Source organism: Mastacembelus armatus, chromosome 12, assembly GCF_900324485.2.
Source record: "Mastacembelus armatus chromosome 12, fMasArm1.2, whole genome shotgun sequence".
Classification (NCBI taxonomy): Eukaryota; Metazoa; Chordata; class Actinopteri; order Synbranchiformes; family Mastacembelidae; genus Mastacembelus; species Mastacembelus armatus.
Window position 1 is genome coordinate 16,881,557 of NC_046644.1, and position 16,944 is coordinate 16,898,500.

A 16,944-nucleotide genomic window follows, 5' to 3' on the forward strand; every position below is an offset into this window, starting at 1 on the left:
TTAATTATTTAATAGTCATACTCACTTTTAGAAGAAATAATTAACCTTACCATAATCTTACCATAATATAGACGAAGCATAGAGCGTATTAAACCTTGTTCGTCCTTCTCTGTCATTATAGACTTCTAGAGAAGTTGTCAATCAATCACAAAAGCAACCACCAGCATTTACTGACAGAAACGTCCATGAGCCCGCGCCCAAAACCACCTTCATGTTTAGTCGCACACAAAAATGTCAATCGAGCACAGACAGCAGTCGAAGGAAACCCACTTGGCGAGCGAGAAAAACTGTCAAATAACGAGAAGGAAACACATTTAAGACTGAAAAAAAAGTTTAGGTGTATTTTTGCGCCCCCTAGTTTTGACATTGACGTAAACACCGGCGGCAACACGCTACACAGCCACATAACCAGCAGAAACTCTATTAAAAGCTCAACAAAACACAATTCAAACAACGAGCAATTAAATGGGCACATATAAAACAAGCTAAGGGTGCAAGACCTAAAACGTCGTGAAATTTTCATAAAACACATGCTAACGCGACAAGCTATGTACCGTTTGAAAGCTAACTAACACTAAGCAAATTCCAACAGTACAAGTCCCTTTTCTCTACCACTAAAACTCACTGAAAGACGAGCCAAGGAACTGCAGAAATAAAGGTCAAATTAATGTTGTCTTACCTTTGCTGTTTTCTGATAAGTTGTTTTGATATAACGCTAAACGAATCTTCTGCTATCGACTTCGCCATTGTGTTACATTAAAATGATTCCGACAAGAATCCACGGACATTTCCGCTTTTGGTAGTAATCTACGTGAGGGTGGGCTTGTGCGTCATTTCGTCTGTCGATGTTGTGTGCCTCCTGTGATTGGCGAGGCCTACTGCCTATTTCAAATTCGAGGCTATCGTTCGTTTCAATAGGCTGTGAACTTTCAAAAGAGACGTCAATCATGCAAATCGACCAATGGGCTCTGGAGATTTCTTTCTGCGCAACGCCCAGCGAGTGCCGCGTAACAGGAAGTCATACTGTGAACTCTTAGAGCGCTCAGTAGTACTGTCGGTGGTAACTATTTTGTTCTGCGATTTTTTGAATTAATTTTATTTTGTACATCAAAATAAAAAATAGGCAGCAATAAAATGATTAGAAAGCTGACACCCGAAGAAGTACTATTCATATTTGGATAATTTAACACGATTGTATTGCGCCTGCACATCTCTCAACTAAAAGCTTCATAACTTTGCTCTGGTTTATTTTATTAGCACCACTCTTGGCACAGATAACAATCAGATGTTGGTTTTACCCTTTCTTGGGTTTTAACATAACTATAGAGGAGATTTTCAATATAAATTTATATATATATTTTTAGGCATTAATGAAATCCAAAATTTTTGTTGTATTCCATCTTCATTTGCTTTTACCCAGTAATTAATTAACTAATCTAATCACGTCTACATTATTCACCAACTCTTAAAAAATGGTCCAGGCTTTAACAGGCTAATGTAATAACATTTAGGACCGGTTTAAATGTAATCACATAAAAATTAGATGGTCTTATTTTTTTATTACATACGTATTACAATAATGCATTTGAAATAGATCTCTATATTCAGTAAAAATCAGATTAACTGATTATTTGAAAACATAATTGACTGATTAATCGACTATTAAAATAGTTGTTCGTTGCAGCCCTTGATATTAGCAAAGTAGCACACAGGGTAACATATTTTTAAATGATGACAGTAACTTTGGATCATTGGGCAACTACAACGTAGAAAACCATGAAGAATAAATAGAATAGAGCAACAACATCCACTGGCACTGCCAAACACTGCAACAGAAGGTCGAGGAAACACTGGCAGATGGTTGTGCTGTGAAACATATCAAAGATCTTAAAACATGAAAAAAATTAGCTATTTCAGGCTCATCTGTCAGCCTTGTTGAAGACAGGCATGTATTGTACATAGCACAAACAGCCAATAGTGTTGCCTTTCTATTACAGATCATCCCCTAATGATGTGGCAAGATAGTGTCATAGGGGAAAACATTCTGAGGTACCACAGTAATAATGTACTGTGCATACGAGATACATTTGTAGGAACATCCACATCCAGCATTTATGTGTTTTGCTGAAACACATCACCCAATGTTTGGCACATTTAACTGTATTTATAACTCTTAAATTTAAATCCCAGAGTTAAAAGTCTCCACTTGATTTCATTTAAATATCTATTCCATATCACAGCACAACACACACATAAACAGTGTAAAGAGAAAAATAATTTTAATTGTTTGTAGTGCTATCATAACATTTAAAACATGACTGATCACTGTTAATAGCCTAATAAATCTACTTCATGTTATCAGATACACACTGTAGTAAATATCTTTTACGTTTAGTTCACTGTATGACCTATGCAAAGTTTTATTACAAAAGCTGAATCTGAATCACATTTAGCAAACAATGCATCTGTTCAAATTCTAAAATGTTGTGCCATGCAGTTAATTCTGACATAATTAACTCTCCAAGGCAGTTGCGTGGCTACAAAGTAACTGTACTAAAAACATGTTCTTTGAAGGTCTGAGGCTACCGGACTGGAATAACTGCAGAACCAAAAGACGATAAGTGGCCGTATGGCCTTTTCCCTTTGAATACTTATTCACTTAACTCATCACTAATGGGCTCATGGAGCTAGAATGCACAGCTGAGCCCCTGGGTGTAAACAGGCTTTTACCACTGAGCTAGACACAAATAAATACGTACACTTACATTCAAACATACTCAATATGCCCAGACAAATGTTCAGTCACTCTCATCCATTTATGTGCAAATGTAATAGTTGAAGGAGTTGTGCAAATTCAAGAATATAATACACATACTAAGGACACTCCCTTACACCCACTTATTTCTGTGTGGTGTGTAACTCTATTGAAGTAAAACATCCAAAATTATCCCTGAAAAGAAAGTCTGTTTTAGTGATAAGTTACCTCAAACAGGTGAAGAGAAGCAAACAGCTGCCCTGGAGAATCAGTAGGAATATTAAGAGCAGCCAAACCCTCCTCCTGACTTGACCACATTGTTCATATACTCTATGATCACACCAAGAGGTGAGGCAGAAATGCACCAATCTTGTCCACTCCAACCTGTCCACAGACACCTCCATCCTCTGAAGAAAAAGCAATCAGGCTTAGAACAGTCACACTGCAAGTTATCGAGCAGGGTCAAGCTATTCCTCCTCAGAGCTCCCGTCTTCCTCCTTTGCAGGGGCTACAGAGGAGAGATGGACACCTACATTCCTTGCTCCTGTGGAGAAGGCTAAGGCAGCATTTACGAGTTGGAGCTCTCTCACATCAGTTCTCTACATTGGCCCTGAGTGTGCGAGGATTGAGTTTTTGATGCAGCCGGTGGTCCTGGCTGGTCGCCCTTCGTAGGGGAGCCGGGGAGCTGAGCAGAGGGTTAGAGAGGCCCAGCGTCTGAGTCCTGATAGCTCGCGGAAGTGCTCTGCTGCAGCTCACAGAACGTCGGTCCTCAATGCTGGGACTCTGGAACTCAAGCTGAGCCTCGCACAGCTCCAGAAGTGACATTACCTGCTCTCTCAGTGCCAGGGATTTAAACCTGCGACCTGCCAGGTAGAAAAAGGCTTCCAGAAATGCTTGTAGTCCCATACCTGAAACACAGAGTTGAAGTGAGGATAAAGAAATACATAGGAATGTAGAAAAAAAAAGCCAAATGAACAATAAATTTTAAAAAATTTGACCGCTCCTGTCCAGTGTTTACAAAATCTGCTTAAACCTCTAAACTAATGCTGGTTAAAGAGAAGCCAGTGTGGTCATTTTATCATTTGCAGATCTTGCCTTGGAGATCATGATCAGAGCAAGGAAAGGTCCAAGAATTAAAAAATGTTAAAACAAATGCATGAGCTACATTTTTACCAAAAGTTAATAATTTCCAGTCTCTGTTGACCTAGAGGAGAAAAAAATAAACGTGGAGAAAAGAACCTCATTGAGTGGAAAAACTGAGGTGCAGATTCACAGCAGACTAACATGGTGAAGGTTTGTAGTTAGGTCATTTGATTTATTAAAATTGTTTGGCACCCCACAAATCCTCCAACTTCAGTCTCCCTGAATACATATGAGCTCATTCTAAGTTCAGCCCACAATCTCGTCTGTACAGAAACTTCCATCCTGGTCCATGTGATCTCCATCCATCCGCTTCACCTCACAAACATTCTTTGCAAGGTGCAATGTTTGAATAATTCATGTTGAATAGTCATCGCTGTCACATTGTGATCTCAGCTCATTGCAGTTATGGGAGCACAGTGTCAGAGGGATTCTGACAAAGAATGACAAGTAATTATCTCCAAGCACATTATTTGCTCTGAATCTCAAGGATACCTGCCTCTTTGTCCTCTACAAGTTGTGTCTTTGCGAGAGTTTAGTTTTAGCATGTGGGTGATGACGGGGGTGTGTGTGTGTGTTACCTGCTTCTCTAGAGTCAGGCACGGCTCCTGACCACCGACGTGTGATGTCTATGTAGAGGATGTCCACTGAAGCCATGGTGAAGTTACTGTTGCTCAGTTTACAGGTCCTGAAAACAATCAGGAAACATAACATAAGTAAACAATCTTGAACTGCAGCCTAATACAGTCTTGGGCAGAGAGTGTGTTGTTAGCAGTGGTTTTGAAGAGCAATAACCACTTTTAACTGTGTTATACTGTAAGTATCTGTGTTTTCTTGTTTGGCACACATCCATTGTCTTTATTTATACATGCTCACATAAACAATTTCTTGGTATTATTGATAGCATTGTGTTACTGGTGCTTTGGTTGTGATCGATTAAAATGAAACAATAAAATTTGTGCCTGATAAAAGTGCGGAAGGCAGTGGGGCCAAGCCGCATGTTCCCCTTGACCCCAAGGAAGCGTATGAAAAGAGCTGCGATTCGTTCCACCAGCCGCAGGTAGTTGAACTGTTTGGTGTACTTGGGGTAAACCTGCTTCAGACACAGAGAGGGCAGAGCTCCTCCTCCATCTGGACTCTGCTCTTGCGTCTCTCCCTCCATAGGCATCTCTTCCCCATGTTCAAAGGCACCAGACCTCAGCTGGGAACTTCTGCGAAAGAATAATAAGAAAGAAAGTTTTACATTTTACTGCATTATATTTCAGTGAAAGACATTTTTTATGCATTGATAAGGTGACGGAGCATTTTACCAGCAGATTTTGAGACCACAAGTAAGTTGACATTTATTGCTTTTTGTGCTGTCCGGAGCTGAGTAATGGTCGTCAGGACCTGCAGCACTGAAGCACTAGACTATAAGGACAACCCAGAGAGGTTTTGTCAGCTGAGTTACAGATAGCCAACCCCCTGAGGTAGAATAAACTCACCAAGCATTTTCACTTAATTCTATACTTACAGCTTGACTTGGTAAGAGAAAAAGGAAGAATAATGTTGTACGAAGCATAAATAACTCCCTTTTCACTCCCTCATCTGGCAGCCTGTGTGCGGCCTTTCCCGACCGTGCTTAGATGCACAATATTTAAGTGCACTGGTTGCAAGTGGCATATACTTGATCAGGGTTTGCGTATACAGTATTACAGACTTTTCTGACGCAGATTCGTTCTCCATGAATTAGTAAACAGTGTGAATGGCACTAAGAAGCTCTGCTAAATGTTTAATAGAATCAATCAACTCTCAGCAGCCAGAAGGACACCACCCACATGTATTTAGAGAGGACAGGCTCAGCTAAAAACAGACACATCTTCAACAGAAGCTGACAACCAGACAGACAATGAAGGGAATGTCTACAAACATTCCCAGCAGACAGGAAGAAGAAAATGATGAAGGCTAATGAAGAGGGTAAAGGGTGAAGAATGGCAGGTTATTAAAATTACATACAAAGGCCCAGTGACAAATGTAAGTCGAGTGTACATGAGGAGGACTAAGTCTAATTCAGCTGTCATTAACCTGCATAAATGCAATTTCTGGTCCACACACTACCACTAGAATCAAACAACTTAAAATGGGTCTGTCAAACAATTTTTTCTAATCTTCATAGTCTAAACTATGTGTTCTGAATGACTCAATCACATCCATCCCACTGCAAAAAAGGTGTCAACAACTACATCATAGGTGTATTTACTTACTAGTAGACCATCTGCGCAGTAAATGCTTTACTTAACTTCGCATAACAATGTTGGGAACATGTTATTTCCACATGCACTGTTGTGTTTTTCAAAAAAAAACCACACAGATCTAAAATAGATAAAACGTGTTTAACATCAAACAACTTGTCTGTAAGTTCAGTGCATGTGTGTATATTCCTGTGCAAGCACAAAGAACAAACCGTGGAGCTGAAGAGATAATGAGTTCCTATTTGTGCCCTTGTCGTTGACTTCAGTGATGATTACATTGTGGAGCACAGCCAACCTAATGGCAAATTTAATAAACATTAGCATTAGATAGTTGCGACATAATTAGCATATCTCCCCCTCGACCAAAAGAATCGCCAATGCTGACAGCACACTTCTCTGCAATCACAACCAGACATGAATACTAACACTTGGTGCTTGGGATCTGAACATTTTCCAGCTTTCCTAAACCTCTATCTCTTCCTAAGGCCCTTCACTCTGTTCAGTGTCACAGTATCTTCCAACAAAGTTAGACACATGAGAATTTGAAGCATTACCACTAGTCGGTATAACTTTCTTTGCATGATTAAACGTACAAATTCTCCTAGACTGAGATAATTTAAGATATTTTCAACTACTTAACTGACATAAGGAGGCCTATATTTAAAGATAAGGGGTCAGAAAAACTTTAACTCCTCTATTTATCATTAGAATCAGTATATAAACATTAAAACTATTATAATATGAAGACATATTTTATATTAATACAACAGTATTTTACTAAATTGTCATTGATTACATGATTAATAAATTAAATGTTTTATAAAATATCAGAAAATACAGATACAAATTGTTTGCATCACAAATTTCCTAAAGCTCAGTGACATCTTCAAATAGCTTGTTTTGTCCAAAACCAAACAGTAATGAATGTACTATAACATAAGATGAAGTGACATCAGGAAACCAGAGAATATTTTACACTTTGTTTGAAAAAAAGTTCACTGCTAATAAAATAGTGTGAAGGTTTTTCCTTTTCCAAAGTCAAGATAAAAAGAACAAAAGACATTAGATTAAGGGAGCTGCAGTCTCTAAAAGTACATAGATTATTACAATTATAGCATGAGATGTATGATTCTGGTGACACTGGCTAGATTTAAAATATAGCAATGCAGGAAGAATGAGGATTAGACATATTATAGGCAGATTATATCAATGTGTTACTGGTCAGGAATATAACAGCTAAGTGGGTGTTATCCCCGAGAAGATACCCCTCTAACTTGCAGAACAAAGCAGATCATATATCTGATACAGAAGATAATCTGAGAAGGAGGTCAGAAAGGAATGAGGGAAGGAGGAAAAGTGAGAGACAGAAAACGAGAAAGGAAAGAATGGGAGATGGTGGCAGAACAGAAATAGTAAATCCTCTTGTCATAAAAGGAAAACAGATTTGGAGAAAAAAAAAAAAAAAAACACACAAAATCCAATGGGAAAGGAGATATCTTTCCAAGCAGCACACAGGGCCAGTCAGCCAAAGAGAATCTGCCACCAGACTTGTAAAGTAATGTGTGAATTTCTACCACAGCTCAGCTGAATTTAATTTTTACATTTAACAGGCTTATGGAGCACTGCTGAGTGGAGCTGGGCTCTTTGGACAGATAGGTACAGTAAGGTATCGTGTCCTTGAAAGTGGGCTCTTAAGACCAGCAGACAAAGAATGGAATACAGTGGTGAGAAAAAGTGTTGGCCCCCTTCCTGATTTATTTTTTTTGCATGTTTGTCGCACTTTAATGTCAGATCATCAAACAAATTTAAATATTAGTCAAAGATAACACAAGTAAACACATCATGCAGTTTTTAAATGAAGGTCTTTATTATTAAGGGAAAACAAAATCCAAAACTACATGACCCTGTGTGAAAAAGTGTTTGCCCCCTAAACCTAATAACTGGTTGGGCCTCCCTTAGCAGCAACAGCTACAATCAAGCATTTGCGATAACTTGCAGTGAGTCTGTTACAGCGCTGTGGAGGAATTCTGGCCACTCATCTTTGCAGAATTGTTGTAATTCAGACACATTGGAGGGTTTTCGAGCATGAACCACCTTTTTAAGGTCATGCCACAGCATCTCAATCGGATTCAGGTCAGGACTTTGACCTCTCCAGAGTCTTCATTTTGTTTTTCTTCAGCCATTCAGAGGTGGACTTGCTGGTGCGTTTTGGATCATTGTCCTGCTGCAGAACAAAAATTCGCTTCAGCTTGAGGTCACGAACAGATGGCCGGACATTCTCCTTCAGGATTTTTTGGTAGACAGCAGAATTCATGGTTCCATTTATCACAGCAAGTCTTCCAGGTCCTGAAGCAGCAAAACAGCCCCAGACCATCACACTACCACCACCATATTTTACTGTTGGTATGATGCTCTTTTTCTGAAATGCGGTGTTACTTTTACACCAGACGTAATAGGACACACACCTTCCAAAAAGTTAAACTTTTGTCTCGTCAGTCCACAGAGTATTTTCCCAAAAGTCTTGGGGATCATCAAGATGTTTTCTGGCAAAACTGAGACGAGCCTTTATGTTCTTTTTGCTCAGCAGCGGTTTTTGTCTTGGAACTCTGCCATGCAGACCATTTTTGCCCAGTCTCTTTCTTATGGTCATGAATAGTGACCTTAACTAAGCCAAGTGAGGCCTGCAGTTCTATGGATGTTGTTGTGGGGTCTTTTGTGACCCCTTGGATGAGTCGTCGCTGTGCTCTTGGGGTAATTTTGGTCGGCAGGCCACTCCTGGGAAGGTTCTCCACTGTTCCATGTTTTTGCCATTTGTAGATAATGGCTCTCACTGTGGTTCACTGGAGTCCCAAAGCTTTAGAAGTGGCTTTATAACCTTTTCTTTCTCATTTGTTTTTGAACTTCTTTGAATCTCGGCATGACGTCTAGCTTTTGAGGATCTTTTGGTCTACTTGACTTTGACAGGCAGGTCCTATTTAAATGATTTCTTGATTGCGAACAGGTGTGGCAGTAATCAGGCCTGGGTGTGGCTGGAGGAATTGAACTCAGGTGTGATAAACCACAACTAAGTTATGTCTTAACGGGGGGGGGGCAAACACTTTTTCACACAGGGCCATGTAGTTTTGGATTTTATTTTAAAGTGTGACAAACATGCAAAAAAATAAAAAAATCAGGAAGTGGGCCAACACTTTTTCACACCACTGTATATATATATATTTGTGTGTGTGTGTGTGTGTGTGTGTGTATTTACACTGAATGTTTCTTGTGCCCAGGGTCCATAAGGAGCAGAGTGTCCCTAATCACACCTACTTTGACCTCTTCATCCACTGGACTGGGAACATATTCAAAAACTCCTGGTGCCACCTGAACAAACGCAAACACTTATTGGAACAAAATGAACAGTAATGGTGATAACAGTAGCACATTAGCATTCATGGTGACTTGCCTCCTGCTCATGTTCTATTCTCATACTGGGGTTGGAGTTGACCTCCAATAGTACTGGCTTCAGGTTCTTCATCAGTAGGATATCAAAACCTAATATCTGAGGCACATACACATTCTTTATTACATAATTGCATATATATTTCATTATTCATGATTATTTGTCCATGTTTACAAAGGAGGTTAAGTAGAAGATGATCCTGCTCAAAATAAAGCTGTTAAAAAAATAAGAAAATTTTGGAAAATAATTTGAGAGGTTTCCAAGGTCATTAGCATGCACGTTTAAGATGGTCCCTAACTCCATCATTTTCCATGTTATCACATCATGCATAGTACATTACATCACATTTGCATCAAGAAAAGTTGTTCTGCACTGGCTATCAACCATTATTGGTTGCATATTGCTGCAAACAGTTTTTCTTATCTGTGAATGTATGTATTTGTTAAAAGCCCTACTATATGCATTCTACTCCTAAGACCATGTTGTAAACTACCTGGAAGCATGTAGGTCCTGGTTTGCCAGGCGGTATATCAGCCTGATAGTAGACTTTAAGTTCAGGCACCACGGCGATTACAGTCTTGATGACAAGTGCGATGATGTCCGACCACACCTTCTTGATGTCTACACCTTTAGCGGTCAGCCTGTACAGCACACTGGAGAGAGTGCGCTTGCTGCCTGTGCTCTGGCTATCTGAGTGGACAAAGTTGCCACTGTGCACATTAAGGGAGTAGTTTGTCAGGTGCATGAAGACATGGCTCAGATTCTTCTGGCTTGGCTCCTGTACGGTCAGAATAAGTATAAGTACATGTGTAATGGCATCACTGCAAATTAACAGCTTCAAAAAAAAAATAACAAAACTGCCCACATGATCAGCACCATCACAGCTACCTGGTAGGGCTCTGTGCAGAAACGTGTCAGGCCTTCCTTGGCAATGTAGATCTCCAATGGCTCCAGGGACTTTATCAGCACGTAGAGGCGGATATCAAACTTTAGCTTGTCAATGAGTAACGGCTTCTGAATGTACTCCTGGACTACAGCTTGTTTGGCCTGTGAACCCACCATGAGTTTAAGGTCACTAGGGTCACGAATGAGGTAGATGCCATCCCCTTGAGAGCCCCCATCTGGCTTGACAATAAAGGTGGGATTCACCGTGGCATCGTTCTCCTTCACCATGCGAATCTATAGCAGATATGAAAAGATCACAAAAACCAAGATGTCTGAAGCAAACATTCAACCTAATAATTGATACCAAAAAACTGTGGCTACCCTTATACCTGAGTTGAACCTTTGAAAAGCTTTGTTACTGCGCAATGTGATTAAATAAATACCGTTAATCTGTTGGCTCTACTACTTCCATATAGGACAGATACAAGTAATCAAATATTTGCCTTATCTGCATTTGCTTCTTTTTAGTAAAAAACAGTTTTGACTGCTAAAAACTAAACTTGAATTAAAATTGTGATATTCTGGTTCCCCCTGCTGGACAAGATTTGTAACTGCAAGCAAAACCCAAAGCCCCTCTAATAATAGGAACTGAAATGTAACTGCTACCTGCCAAACTAACTAACTCTTCTTATTGCTCTGGTGGAGTTCGACATCAAATGTTAACATTTGTCTAAATAAAAGTGCAATGAATTTTTCTAATTAGATATGGAGACAAATCTCAATGTTGCAACCTAAAGGATATGGCACTGACAATCAACAGAATGAGATAAAAACTAAAAACATATTTTAAATGGTTCTATCTATATCTTGACATCTTTCCTCCTAAACTCACTGACAAAGCACAAAACTCTGGATAAATGCATTCAGTGCCAGGGTGATATGTTTGTGCACTGTGAAGAAAAGCAGCTGACATTTCTTTCACCACATTCCCACTTTGAACCAGGACAATTCTACCAGATTAGACCATGTGTTAAAAAAAATGCCAGATCACCAGAAGACATATGTATAAGTACATGGAACAAGACTTAAAACATGTCATATCATTATAAATTCTACTGCTACTGCAAGGTAGCATGAAGAGCAACCAGAGCAAATGAAACACAAAGGCCATGAATGACAACTTTAGCATCTGTGCTGATACTGCTAAATTATGAAAAAGCTAATTTGAGCTAATGTTTCTATGGCGTGAGTACAACGCTAACACTCTAGCTAACCACCTTGGAATAATGCATGACTGCTCTCAAGTCAGAATAACAAATGATTTCCTGTTTGTCCCACTGCTAACGTTGCATGAATGCAACATTAGTTCATTTCAGCCTTGATAGTATTGTCATTTTTTATAATTACCGCCTAGTGTTTCTTTAGTTTTTGTTGTACCTGTGTGGAAAACTGTTGGTACTCCTCAGGCAGGATCCAGGATCGGGGATAGAAGTCATACTCTTCTGGGAACAGCTCCTGCATAGTCCGCACTGCTCGACTCAGGTTGATCTTTCTCAGCATTTCAATCATTCCTGTAATGCATCAAACACAAATAATTGTGGTGGTGTTGAAATGAATTTACATGGGTTTTTTATCCTTGTGGAAGATGAGTACAGGCCCACTTGTGAAAGGTTTTGATTGATATTTCTTACTAATAGAAAAATCTTTAGAGTCTCTAAATGGTGATTATTGTAATGGCATGAAAAAGCATGAATGAGGATTGGCCAACCAAATCATCTTGTTCTGATTACACAAAGAGCATGCTTGAAGTACGGTGAACTGAAATCAATCATGATCTTGCCACTTAGAGTTCAACAAGCAATTGTCAAAGATGCTTCAACAGTGGGTTATGAGAAAAGGTAGAAGGAGTCAAATACCTGGGAACTTGTTAACCTGCCCTGAGACAATATTTTCATTGTCATGGAAGGAAACACCGTGCCAGTAGATATCACAGGCTGTTCGACGTCCGAGGGGAAACTAAAAAAAAAAAAAGAAGACTGTTGGCTGACACAAATAAATAAGAAAAACTAATTCAGAAAAACATGCATCTGTAACTAAGAAAGGCTTAATCTGATAGCATGACTCAGGACATTGGTAGGGCACTTGTCAATCTGGTGATTGCTGAATGCAGGGATAATCTTGCCTAAAGATGGGAGGTAGTGCGTGCTCTGATGAGCTGTGAAAGAGGAGAACAAGTGATACTATAAAAGGATTGACAGAGCTCAGAAATCCTACTGGCTCAAGGAACAGGTTTTGTCATCTACACCTTTATACCTACTCACACACTGCAGTGCATCCACATATCCATCAAACATGTTCCTTACAAGGATATTACACTATAGATGTTTGTACATTCATTTTTGATTATAATTTCATTCCCAATCTCCTATCAATAAGACAAATGTTTAATCATTGACTAATACATTAACACAGATTAAAAAGAGCTTCTGTTCTAACAGTTTTCCTACACACTGCTGTAATTTAAAAAGCTACATCACTCCTTTCTACCCCACTCATGGTTATGATGTTAAAAAAAAAAAATCTTTAAAGACTTATGTCATGAAGTCTCTCTTTAACTTATTACATCTCTATATCAAGTTGAACTGTAAGCTCAGAAGCAGGTTGTCACCACTCCTTAATTCCACTCCATTACAAACCACTCCACTGCCCAGCTACAGGACAGAGCTGTGACAGAGTCTTATCTCATTGAGTTATCATGAGAGCGTGTGAAATAGGGAAACCCTGCTTGACACCAAAGACCTGCTATAAATACTACCAGAGGGATGCCAGCGTCTGTCTAATCGTATCAGGGTAGGAGGTTAAATTAATTTGAGAAGTTTCTAAGACCAAAAATACCCAGCTTGGGTATAACTATGTTGTTTGCTTTCCAAGCCACTTTGTAAATGAAAATGCTCACTGACAGCCACTTCAAGTCAAATATATCTTAACTATAATGGCAAAGAAACAGCCATGGGTGGACATTTAAGTTCCATCCTATTGGTCTTGTCTACAGTAGATAGACATTATAATTTCACTAAATCAAGTTATTTTCAAAACACGCCTCTAGGTGGCAGGCATTTCAAAATTAACATGCTTTAATTCAAAGGGTCAAAATGTCTTAGTGTGTAGGACTTTAATCAAAACACCAACCCCATGATTAAATGTACAGTTATTAGTCTCATTTTCTCAAGCTGACGCTCAGACCCTCAGGCATGCCATTCTCTCTCTACCTCAAGGACTAAAGGTCTATTGGATTACAGGAGCTTAAAGCTAATCATTTCCCACTGTTTAAGAGAATGCCATATGCTGAAAGTCAGTTGTCTCTCACGCCAGAGAACACTACAGATGTAGTGATGCAGCAATGTGGATGTAAGTTAAAAGGCCCTTAAAGCCAAAGGCACATCTCAACAGTCAGCAAAATGCCCACAAACTTTCAAAAATTGCATCCATCATCATGAGTTATAAACCTACAAATCAGATTTTCACCAATCAATGTTCATACCGCAACTGTCAAACAAACATAGCAAGCCTGGCTGAGTTTCCTTCCAAAGGTGCTGACTGATACTTTCAAAGTGACACAGGATCAGTGTCTTTGTTGGGGGTGGACCTTGACGACAAAGCAGGGTAACATATAGGTCTTCTTTCTACTACTTGTGTTACCAGACCTGGAAAGGTTTCAGTGTCGCTGTGTGGTCACCGGTGATAAGTAGAGTCTTTACTTCACGTGTCTCCTCACATTGCCTCTCTTTAATACTCATGCATAATGAAGACCAAGTCAATAATGGCTGATGGAAGGTATTAACTGCATCACATTCAAAATGACCAACGGGTGTTTGTGACTCAGAGTAAGAAGAATAGGTTCAATTAGCCCTGTTATAAATCCTTTAAAGTTGTTGCTTTCTATTTGGAACAACTTTCATCCACAACAGTAATTTTATACATTAAGGCTATGAAAACTGGGATTGTCAGCCGTGGTCAGGTTAAGGGTGAGACTGTTATCTAAATAATAACATGCTACATTTATTTGTTACCAACTTTAGTAGAGATTCTGGAAATTAACAACTAATAGAAAAAAGGTCAACGAGTAATTTTCTAAATTTCAAGGTATGGAAAACATACTTCAGTGTACAACATGAACTACTACTACTACTGCCTGTTTTTGTTCATTTAGAAGAGGAAAACTGCAAATATATGGTTCTGGCAGAGCAGTATTACAAAGTTTACATGCATGCCTACTCATTACCTCCACCTACACACACTGTTGCTGAGTTAGACCAGCACTTTAATGTTTCATGGGGATGAAACCAGCACAGCACACGTATAAAAAGCATTTCTCAAACAGAACAAGATCGAGAGAGAAATTCTTGTATAGCAGACCTCTTTCCACTTAAGCTGCTTGATGCTTAACTTCAGTGCCTCCAGTGAGGTTTTGGCTTTGGAGGTATCCACAGTCACAGGTCTTCTTTTCCTTGCAAGACTAAATCCGTCCTCATGGTGTGTTTCTTTAATGTTTTTTGATGGATGGATGGTTAGATAGTTCCCATTAGTCTCGGACTTGCCCTGCAATATCCTTCCAGTTCCTTTAATGTGAAGTGTCCGCTCAGGCCCTGGTCTATTCAAGTTTTTGCCAACAGGAGCAGAAACTAATGGCATATCTGAAAAGTGCTTATCACGCGAGTTCTTGTCGTCTTTTCCCGGCTTAATACGACTTTTACCCCTGTGTTTACAAGTGATGGAGGTATTGGATGCATCTTTTCCAGCTATGGTGATGCTGGACGGGTCTGGTGAGACAGGAGCAGGGATGGGAGACACTGGCACCTGTTCCTCAGCATCCACACCCTCCTTCTCCGCATCCTCGCCAAATGATTTCATTTGCTCAAGTTGAACCTTGACCTTTACATAATGATCACTCATAATGCGAAATGCTGTCAGTGACGCCGCTGGGCAGGGCACAGTTGTACCGCACAGTGCAAGCTAACCTTATTCTGAAATAATGCAGCACGCATTGCTAGCGTAAATGGCTGATTAAACAGTAAAAGCCATTTGCCTCAGCTGGTCAGTTCCCAAACAGGGTGTGTGAGCAAACAGTGGAAATATGCTCACAGCCTTCGGCGTTACCAAGCTTAAAGAAGTAACGCTAGCTAACGGCGTTAGCCGGCTGGACACGCTAATTCAATGAGCAAATTCAAAAGGCTAGCAGCTCTAACATATGGCTCCGAGTCGCTGGCAAAACTATTCTTTCACTCATGGCAGGCTTTAACTTACGTGTACCGTTATCTACTTTCTAGCAGCGGCCAGTGTTGTGATGCTTCCCCAGCTGAGTGTTGTCGTCCCCGGGTCGTTAGGCAGCAGAAGGCGGCCCACCCTCCATCTGCTTCATGCTGCCTTTGGGGCTGCTCGTAAAACCCAGGTTTCAGAAGGGCCATTGGGATTATGACATTAACTATAAAAAGAAGAGCAGCTCTGATTTTTTGTCAAGGTTTGAAAATATAAAACGGTGCTTGGTTGATCTACGCCACTGTGTTTTATTTATGTATGTATTTTTTTTCTCCATGCATAAATCAAAAACTACTGCACTCATGTCAGACATTTAAGTAGCCAACACAATACCACATAAAATCAATCACAATAATGTGTGGTCTGTTTATTTTAAGTAGATTTTTAGCACTGCAATGCAATGAAGTCGTATTATTTACTATTTCAATCGATATCTGCCGAGAAAGTCTTATTTTCGACAGTGCTTGAAGGCAATATGGGGATGCCATGTTTTAGAGGTTAATCAGCCTCCGTAAAAATTACATTTGTTCACTCAAGTAAATTTTATGAAGACTTGGAAGAAATGTTGAAAACTGTAAACAGCATTGCAGAATGCAACAGAATAAAAAAGTTGTAAGGTCAAAGAAAATAAATTTATTTTAAAATACTTCTAATAATAATAAATCATATTCCAAATACAAACACAACTGGCATTGGCCACAGGTTTACATTCACCAAAACTGAAAGAGGAAAAACTCTCATTTAAAAAAAATAACACATCTGAGATTATTGGTTCAGTATTAGGACACATTTAAACAAAAACCTATTTGTTATCAGATTGTGTAAACGCTAGTACCTCAGACCCACAGTGCGGGACAGTCTGACTTGTGGTGTCTTCAGGGAGGCACTGGAGGCAGGGCCAGCCAGGCTTCACAGGCTGTGTCACAAGAGCCCTGGATAAACAGACATGTTCAAACAAACCATCTGTAAATCTGACATCCATCCAAGATATTGAAACTGAATGATCTAACCTGTTAATGTAATTCTTGCACCTGAAGAACAACTGGAAACAGGTGACATGTAAATGGCCTACCTAGCCTAACCCAAGGTGATTTAAAAATGCTCTGATACAGTTCTTTTCAGTATTTTGTATATTAATGCTATGGGCTTCCATTATTTTATTTTGCTGTTTGTTT

The 16,944-nt window shown here is 39.5% G+C and overlaps 1 protein-coding gene across 2 annotated transcripts; it reads right to left on the reverse strand.

Moving 5' to 3' along the window:
* Nucleotides 1–2,262: 2,262 nt before the first annotated feature.
* Nucleotides 2,263–15,819, reverse strand: ttll11 (tubulin tyrosine ligase-like family, member 11). Of its 2 annotated transcripts, none has more exons than XM_026298278.1 (10): nucleotides 14,870–15,819; nucleotides 12,370–12,469; nucleotides 11,891–12,024; nucleotides 10,457–10,747; nucleotides 10,062–10,346; nucleotides 9,572–9,667; nucleotides 9,377–9,489; nucleotides 4,858–5,103; nucleotides 4,477–4,583; nucleotides 2,263–3,663 (listed from the first exon to the last, which is right to left on the reverse strand). In XM_026298278.1, exons 1-10 carry the CDS (start codon nucleotides 15,404–15,406, stop codon nucleotides 3,347–3,349), a joined length of 2,226 nt encoding a protein of 741 aa, XP_026154063.1. In that variant the 5' UTR covers nucleotides 15,407–15,819; the 3' UTR covers nucleotides 2,263–3,346. The 2 variants fall into 2 exon arrangements, with proteins under 2 accessions (XP_026154063.1, XP_026154062.1); XM_026298277.1 differs by having other exon boundaries at nucleotides 4,858–5,106.
* Nucleotides 15,820–16,944: the final 1,125 nt, after the last annotated feature.

Bases quoted from the DNA above. Each gene is read 5' to 3' on its own strand.
- ttll11 (XM_026298277.1), bottom strand. From the start codon at position 15,406: ATGAGTGATCATTATGTAAAGGTCAAGGTTCAACTTGAGCAAATGAAA. The intron at 12,025-12,369 runs GTATTTGACTCC...GATGCATTACAG, and splicing joins GCAGGTTAACAAGTTCCCAG to GAATGATTGAAATGCTGAGA. The intron at 10,748-11,890 runs GTACAACAAAAA...TATCTGCTATAG, and splicing joins ACCAACAGTTTTCCACACAG to ATTCGCATGGTGAAGGAGAA.